Genomic DNA, 9,174 nt, shown 5'->3' on the forward strand with positions numbered 1-9,174 from the left:
CGTTGTTAATACAAGATGTGAGGCATCTCGACCCCGAAGATGAGGTGGCTAAAGTGATGAAGGTGTCGATTCGTGAAAAATATAATCTAAAACGAAAATGAAATTTCGATGCTATGTTTTTATTCTTGGTTTTCTTAATTTTTCACGTCATTTTTTTAAAGTTTTTAATGTAGTTTTTAATTTCATGATATTTTTAATTTTTGGGATTTATAAAATGTAATTTTTAATTGCATGTTATTTGTAATTTCAATATGGTTTTTATTAAAAAAGTTTTTATTTTTTTATTAAAATTTATAAAGAATATAAAATCCCTTTTGCTAATGACAAAAAATATACACCAAACCCTTTACCTAAACAAATTCTCAAAAAAATACCAGCATTTTTAACGTTAAAAAGCTTCAATCTTCCGCCATTAATTTCATCAAGTATATGTGCGAACGCATGCCAACTACTTCCCTGCTCTTCATAGTCACGACTCACGCCCACATTCTCTCTCTCTCTCTCTCTCTCTCTCTCAGGTGGATGAATGGTTAGAACAAATTTATGAAAATTGAAGTTTGGTAAACTGGGTTTGGTTTCTTAAGAGCGGATTGATTGTCGCAAAAAGAGGAAAATGGTGATCATAACCCAGGATATGATAAAGCAATTCCAGAATCTGATAGAAGCATGTTAGTGTTTCTCTCTCTCTTTCTAAAACCCTCACATTTTTCTTTGATTTGATTTTTTCCGGTGATTTACACTCTAATTTGTTTCCGCAGTTGACGAGCCTATCAAGATCATATACGAGGTTCGATTTCTGCTCTACTTAGCTGTTTGGATCTGTTGTTAGTATAGTTTCTAATATTTACCGACTCAACCGCGATCCCCTTTTATAATTTTCGATCGTTTTTCCTGATCTGAGTCTCTAAATTCAAATCGAAGTCAGCGTTTGAATCTTTTCGTCAAACGAACCATTTTCTTCAAATCTCAATACACCAAAGCGTGTATAAACTTCAAATTCGTATGGTCTCTGTTAAAATTAATTATAATTACTGCTCTAATTTGATCTTCATTTCCAGAATTTGCATCAAGGATATCCAACTGAGACTATTGTTCGGTTTCTTAAAGCACGAGACGGAAACATCTCCAAAGCTCATAAAATGGTTAAAATCAAACTCATTCTCGTTGAAACTTAAAAAACTCATTATCACATTACATGCCTACTGATGCATCTTAGCTTTTCAGCTTGTCGATTGTCTAAATTGGAGGATTGAAAACCAGATCGACAAAATATTGTCGGTGAGTTTTGTTCATGAAATATTTACATTTTTTTTTTCATGTAATCATCATTGCTAACTTTCTCTTCTTATATTCCCAGAAACCAATCGTTCCTATTGAGCTTTACAGATCAGTGCGTGAATCCCAGCTTATAGGCATGTCGGGTTACACAAAAGATGTATGCGTTTTTCACCCAACTAATACTATTCTGGTTTCATTTGCTTCCATATTCATGGCTCTCTGGTTTCTTGATAAACTATCCAGGGGCGACCTGTTATTGCTGTTGGTGTAGGGCTTAGCACATATGACAAAGCATCTGTAAGCATTCCATATCTTCTGATTCCGATTCTAATTCTGATTCTGATTCTTCAAATTGTAACAAGCACTACAAAAGTTCGCATCCAAATACCCTTCTGTTTCATGATATTCTTCTCTTCTCTTCTAGATTCATTGCTATGTTCAATCACACATCCAGATAAACGAATACAGAGACCGCATAATTTTGGTAAGTTCATATCACATATTCACAATAATACTTTCAAGTTTCAACCACATAAATTTTCCATCATCTTTTCAAATAAGCAACTCCCCTTTCATTTTAGCCATCTGCAACAAAAAATTTTGAACGACACATAAGCACATGTGTCAAGGTTCTTGATATGACTGGGCTCAAACTTTCCCATCTCAATCAAATCAAGGTACGCTACTTACTCTATCAAATCAGTAATCCAGTAGTCAGTTTATGAACTAATTACAAATCTTATGTGAAAACATTTTCATCAAATTTGCAGTTATTAACTGTTATATCTAGCATCGATGACTTAAACTACCCAGAGAAGACAGATACCTACTATATAGTGAATGCACCATATGTATTTTCAGCTTGCTGGAAGGTTTGTCATTTCTCTTCACTTTTGATGAAAGATTTCAAGATTCTTTTCTACACCCGAATCATAAAGTTTGAATCTTTGCAGGTTGTGAAGCCACTCCTGCAAGAAAGAACAAGAAAGAAGGTCCAGGTGCTTTCGGGTTGTGGGAAAGATGAACTCTTGAAGGTACTTTAAGAGTCTCTGTTTGTTACGATGGAATGGAATAGATCATTACATTCCGTTTCCATGTTGGAATGAGTCCCTGATGTTATATATTTTACTTGAAATGAGCAGATAATGGATTACGAATCTCTACCCCATTTTTGTAGAAGACAAGGGTCTGGATCATCAAAGCTTGCAAGAAACAACAGTGGTGGTGATGATTCTTGTTTCTCATTGGACCATGGGTTCCACCAGCAGCTGTATAACTACATAAACCAACAAGCTGTTGGTGGAAAATCGCGGGCCCCACTCAAGCAAGGATCTTTTCATGTGGAGTTCCCTGAACCTGATCTGATGGACTGTAAGATTGTTCAAACGATAGAAACTGAGTTTCATAAGATAGAGAACCAAAATGGGTTTGCTGATGAACATGATCATAAGGGTAAGATAAATGGTGAACAACATTAAAAGGGAGAAGAAACAAATGTTGGAACTCGCAATTGATAATTATTCAATTGTGTATGATAATTATATATATAGATATATCTTGTAACGTTATGTTATGTTGTAATTTTTATAAACGCGTTTCACACTCCCTTGAAACGAAACGAGAAAAATAGTGTTTTTGACCTTAAAAGTCGAATATAGTCGATGAAGCACACACAATAAAGCATGAATTTTTATCATGTCTATTGAAATCTGGTATTATGTAAATCATTCAAATCAATTGTGTTGTTGTTTCCTAGTAGTTGGTTTGTTATTGTGGCTTTAATGGCGTATTTAGTACAATTAGACTTTTGTGGCTAAATGACGATGATTGTGAGGCTTACATGTCAAAAAAGTCAATACTCGCGTGATTGTCTTTTAATAAATCATGAATTCATAAACCTAAAACCTTCCGACCATAGTCTATCTCTATTCTACCTTTAAAATAAAAAATAGAGTTAATAGAGATTAATCTCTAGCTGTATTTTATTTTCCATTCCGTTTTTATCACACACACTCACAAAAAAAAAAAGATTGAATATTCCAAATATGTTTTTTTTTCTTGAACTCTTTTAGATTTTATAAATACCCCTTCAATTTACAAGTTTTTACAAATTTGACAAAAAACTTTTTGTTATAATAACTCTAAAATTTATATAGTTAAATAAATATAACCAAACATTTGAAGTAATTTCACATATAAAAAGGAAAAAACTTCATAAATGGTCCCTGTGGTTTCATGAAATATGAAGTTTTTTCCCTAAGTTTCAAAAAACTCATGGTTGATCCATTTGGTTTCAAAACTTTTAATGTACAGTCCTTATGCCTCACTTCGTTACCATTTAGCCGTTAACTCAATTTTTAATATAATATTGCAGGGGTAATTTTCTCATTTCACTTGTAACCTTCACTCTTTAAGAGGGAAATGATTATGTTCAGTACCAATTGTTTGCATGTCGACTCCACAACTCGTCCCTCTCCCAAGAACATAACTAGCTTCACTTCAGTTCAGCACACCATTTTCATCGCACAAGCAAGAATAGAAATTAGGATTTAGTGTTTAAGTAGAAGGAATCACAATGGTTCTGTCAATATGGTGTTTGCGAGGAGAATATTCAACTTTGAAGGATTTGCCAAAATGATATGATATGATCCTACATAAAACTTATGTTTTTCGTTGATTGTGTTCATGAAGAGAAATCATTCACTTTACCCTTTATTTTTATTTTTATTTATTATTATTTTTTTTTTTTGTGTTTTTCAGAAGGATATGACAACTATTTCACATTAAAGATATACTACAGTGGTATCTTCACCAAGGCACCTGGAAGGAAATACATTGATGGTAACATAGCATACATAGATGATGTTGACACTAATTTATTTTCAGTTCATGAACTTGATGACATGGTTCGAGAATTAGGGTACAAAATTGAGCAGACCCTTTACCACCATTTATGTATCCCTGAATACCCCTTAGACCATGGCGTAATGCCTTTAGGTAATGACCACGATATACTTAAAATGGTTTTGTATGTCCCTAAAAACATACTTATAAGGGTGTATACTAAAAATGGTCAGACTAAGGTACCTACCTATTTTAAGTCTCATTCTAAAGTTACTATTGAGGAGTTAGAACCTAAGAGTGTGTCACCTGAAATAAATAGAAAGAAACCTTGTATGAGAGAAGTAGGATCAAAACAGCATGTGAACTCTGTTTGAGCAGTCACAAGTATTAGATATGGATGAAGGGCATGATTACTCAAAGACTATTATGTCATATATAAGATCATAGATTAGCCAAAAAGTAATGTCATTGATGTGGTGAATCATGAAATTGAAACTCAAGAGGAAGTGATTAATCATGGAATTAAAACTTAAGAGGAAGTGATCAATCCTGAAGTTGAAACTAAAGAACAAGTAGGAAGTTACCATGTTGAATGCAACCTCTAAGATGTAGAGGAACCAAGTTATCAAGTTGATGATGGAGCCCATACTACAAGAGTTGATGAATTTGAACCATTCTTAGAGGATTATTCACTTTTTGCTGAGTATAATGTCGAAAAGAATTGTGAACCTCAACCAGGAATGGATATTCTAGAGGGTATGGTAAGTGATGATAGTGGAGAGGCTTTCTATTCTAAGAGTGGAAACGTTTCTGAGGGTAGTGGAGATGACTCAGATGACAATGACTACAATATGGATGAGACTAACATACAATTTGATGTTGATGCAGACATGAGTGAATTCCATAGTGTTGTTGATGTAGATGAACATGAAATTTTAAGTAATCATACAACATGTGATTACTGGTTTGTAGGGAATGACATGGTTGATAAAGAGGTGGAAGTTATTGCTACTGACGATTATCGATTTGTAGGATTTCATGAAGATGATAGGAAGAGAATGCTTAAGGAGTTAAGTTAACTACATGCTCACATGGGAGGAGGTTCATGTAAAACCATCTAGGGTGGGTCATGTATTTAAAACAAAGGTTGATGTTAAAATTTTCATGCATTCACATCGATTCATTAATCTTATCAAACTTGGAATCACCACCAATCCCCTAGAAACATCGAAGGGTCAGCCCATCAAAGGAACCCACATCTTGAATAGTTCCAAAATTTCCTTTCATGGTTACTATTCCTCCACAAAGTGACCTTCGTTGCTTCATTCCCACATCTACAAGTCACCATCTTTGGATGCAGATCGCTTGGATCTTCTCGAGGGTGAAAATTCGACGAATAATGGAAGAGAGTAGAGACAAGACAATCGCAGGTAAAGGGTTTTCCCAAAAAAATCGGGCATGCACTCTTTATTCTAAAGACTGAAGGTTACAAGTGAAATGACAAAATTACCCTTGTAATATTATACTAAAAGTTAATGGCTAAATGGTAACGGAGTGAGGCATAAGGACTGAACATTAAAAGTTTTGAAACCACAGAAACCATCCGTGAGGTTTTTGAAACTTAGGGACAAAACTTCAGATTTCATTAAACCACAAGGACCATTTATGGAGTTTTTTCTATAAAATATAACAATGTAAATAAACTATATATATACAAACTCAAACTTTGAAGAGTAAAATATCACAAGTGAAAACAAGATCTATAGTATAAATGAACTCCAAATGTGAGTAATACTACTCATTACACTATATTTAAAGTTAAAAATAGAATTGGGTTGGGAATCATTTACTCCATAAATATAATTATTCAGATTTATAAGTAGGGTTGATAATGCCCAAAATATTGTCCGATTTTGAAACTAATGTCATTGTAATCATCACAAATTACCATTGTAATCATCATAAACTACGGAGTTCAAAAAAATTCTTCATAACCGGATATTTTGGGGGGTCATAATGTCATATTAAGGCATTTAGTTTCATGATTACACTGCAAATACATAATATTTTGTTTACCATAACTAACTCCAATCTACAGTAAATTATCTCTTACCTATTCTACATGTACAAAATATTTCTCCAACAATAAGCCGAGTGCACCCTACTTACCATAACATTTTACATTCTTCCAAAAGGATTCTACAAACCAAACACCCCTCACACTCCGATTAATCAACATGAAAGCATCCATTCCATATATGGTTCAAATCTGAAATTCAAATACATACAATGCAAACCAGGTTTATTCATATTGCAAATCAAAACCAATGCAAAGTTGTGTACAAAATCTAGGGCACAAAACCATCAAAAGAATCAAGAACAAAACACCTGATTCTCAATCATACGTTTACAGATTACTACTACCCTTGATACCTACCACTCATATTCAATCATATATTTCACAAACACACATCAAAACTACAAATTCCAATTACCATTTTACCCCAACTGTCTGTAACAGTTATAGGCAACAGCAACAGAGACAGCAGCACCAATAAGAGCTAAAGCTGCATACACATCTTCACTCTCCCATGTCTCAAGCCATGTTGGCATACTGCATACCTTATGTGGTGTACTACCACTACTACTAGAACCTCCTTTGTTACCAATGTTGATGGAAATCGGATTCTTGATTCCCTTTCTTTTCTCAAGATTAAAATCCACCACATTTTCCGGTGAGTTAGAACTCCGGCAACAGCCACCGGAGCTTCCGTTTTCCTGGCAACAACCACCATCCTCCACCTTGGATTCATCACTGGCGGTGGCGGTGGCGGTGGAGGCAGCTTTTAGGCTTCTTTCCATGTTGCCACCTCCGTTTGCTATTACCCTTTGTTCTTGAGCTTTCATTTGCTCTTCTTCTGATAAACCCATCTGTCCCCTGATTCATAAAAAACAAAACCATAATCATTAAGTAGAAAATGTTTTGTCTTTTCACATCACTTTGGCTATTTTTGAGAAAGTTTATAAACAGTGATCCAGATATATCTAGCTTCACATGGTCATCACATTTTCATTGTCCCTTGGCTATGGTTTTGTCTTTGTCATCTTGTGAACATCTATATAAAACTAAAATGACCATTTTACCCCCAACATTCCAGAAAACAACTCAAGATATGGCATAATTACCTCCAAAGAGAATCTACAATTTCACCTTTCTCAATGTGTTGTTCAAGTAATGTGGGAACATCATCAGGCATAACATATCCATACCTGTGAAAGATGCAACTCATAAGTAATAACAATTTTAGATTTTTCAACATAGAAAAGAAGAAACATAGGCATTACGCATACTTACCAATGACCTGTGACTTTCCCATGGTTATTTGAACCAAATATGATGACATTTCCTGCATACTTATGTCCCCCAATGTGTGAGCAAGGGCGAACAGACACTTTACCCTCATCACCACGCGATTCTATCTCATCCTTAAATCTAGAAACAAGTGCAGGTCCACAAACACCACATCTTTTGTCCCTTGCACCATGAGCACACACAAAAATGTATGATCCTCGAAGTGGTTCAGGGCTTCCAGGAAGCCATTCACCATCTTTTACAAGAACTTCTTCAACAAATGTGTCAACATCGAAATGTGTTAGTCTCCTGCATTTTGTTCAATTCATCACTCATCACTTAATGTTATAACTTTGATGATCTTTTGTAGAGAAGAAATGGAGGTTATGAAATCACCTGTATCTGATCATGTCAGGGAAGATTAATACATCTCCATTTGATGTCTCGGTTCCATCATGTCCCTCGCATATAGTTAGACGAGTCTGTGAAATATGAGTGAGAGACGAGGTTGAACAAATAAACAGTCATCACTATGACTCCACATAACCATGGAAACGCTTTCTTTACAACCCTAAATGCATAACAAACTTGAAAGTAAAATCACCAAATCAAATTCAATTATTAAGTATGCTTATAACTGATTACCAGCTACATTTAGCAGAAAAAAATCTAGCACTGTATCTGGTGAACAGTGCTTACTGTTCAAGAAACTCTCGGTGACATTCAGAATCAATTGCAACATAAAATGACAGATAGCAATTGAATGATTGTACCGATGGTTGCAACTGGACGCCATTAATCATAGCAACGAAGTTAACAGAGAGCGAAACCCTAAAATACAGATAGATCAGTAAAGTGAACCCTGGAAACCGACCTGTCTCTTCATGTCACACTTCCTGGATGCTAGAGCGGCGGACAAAAGCCTAGGCAACCGATCAAACTCAGTGGCTTCGATGCGGGGAGGCCATACTTGCGGTTTCTTGTAGCACAAAAATACATGTCGTTCGTAGTACTTAACAGTTCCTACAAGAAGGCTCTGCCGGAACTCAGATCGAGAAAATCCGAAGTCTTCATCACCGCCGTCAAAGGCGCCCAGGAATCCCTCGTTCTGAAAACTTCCAGAAGCACTGCCAATCTGGGAACTGTCTCCCTCAGACACACCCACCGAAGACGATGTTGGTGCGTTCAAGTACGAAAGAGGCTCGTCTCTGTTACTCGCCATCAAAGTGCTCGACGAAATTCCTCAAAGAAAATCAATCGGTGTTAGTGGCTTAGTGCTGAGTGTTCCACTCTGGCATTGTCGAGTAAAAAACAAAAGTGAGAGATATATTGAGATATTGACATTAAAATTTATTTTTAATATATTTGATATTTAATAAGAAAACTTATTGAGTTATGGATATTAAAATTTATTTTTGACATATTTGATACCTTCTTCTATCTAGTGTTACTAGGTTCTTTTTCTTAAAATAATAATCTATTTTTAAAAATAAATATCATTTTTACTAAAATACTACTCGTTATCATTTAAATTATCATAATATTAAATATAACTATAATTGAATTAAATGCAATAAAATAGTACAATTACCATTTTATTTAATAAAGTTAATGATAATTAATATTTTTATAATCTGTGGGTTTTTTGTAGGTGGATAATAATTTTAGAACGGAGAGATTATTTAATAAAAGAAATTATA

The 9,174-nt window shown here is 34.7% G+C and overlaps 2 protein-coding genes across 2 annotated transcripts; one reads left to right on the top strand and one right to left on the bottom strand.

Moving 5' to 3' along the window:
• The first annotated feature begins 458 nt into the window (after nucleotides 1–458).
• On the top strand, nucleotides 459–2,974 carry LOC145017363 (phosphatidylinositol/phosphatidylcholine transfer protein SFH2-like). The gene is made up of 11 exons (XM_078975408.1): nucleotides 459–668; nucleotides 759–787; nucleotides 1,059–1,142; nucleotides 1,225–1,278; nucleotides 1,358–1,435; nucleotides 1,522–1,575; nucleotides 1,703–1,762; nucleotides 1,860–1,955; nucleotides 2,049–2,150; nucleotides 2,232–2,312; nucleotides 2,421–2,974. Exons 1-11 carry the CDS (start codon nucleotides 614–616, stop codon nucleotides 2,754–2,756), a joined length of 1,029 nt encoding a protein of 342 aa, XP_078831534.1. The 5' UTR covers nucleotides 459–613; the 3' UTR covers nucleotides 2,757–2,974.
• A 3,433-nt stretch (nucleotides 2,975–6,407) lies between these two features.
• On the bottom strand, nucleotides 6,408–8,794 carry LOC145015914 (uncharacterized). The gene is made up of 5 exons (XM_078974386.1): nucleotides 8,349–8,794; nucleotides 7,871–7,956; nucleotides 7,478–7,783; nucleotides 7,309–7,392; nucleotides 6,408–7,060 (listed from the first exon to the last, which is right to left on the bottom strand). The coding sequence occupies exons 1-5, from the start codon at nucleotides 8,694–8,696 to the stop codon at nucleotides 6,622–6,624; spliced, it is 1,263 nt and encodes a 420-aa protein (XP_078830512.1). The 5' UTR covers nucleotides 8,697–8,794; the 3' UTR covers nucleotides 6,408–6,621.
• Between the last annotated feature and the right edge of the window lie 380 nt (nucleotides 8,795–9,174).

This window comes from Lactuca saligna, chromosome 9, assembly GCF_052625555.1.
Source record: "Lactuca saligna cultivar CGN05327 chromosome 9, ASM5262555v1, whole genome shotgun sequence".
In the NCBI taxonomy this organism is placed as follows: domain Eukaryota; kingdom Viridiplantae; phylum Streptophyta; class Magnoliopsida; order Asterales; family Asteraceae; genus Lactuca; species Lactuca saligna.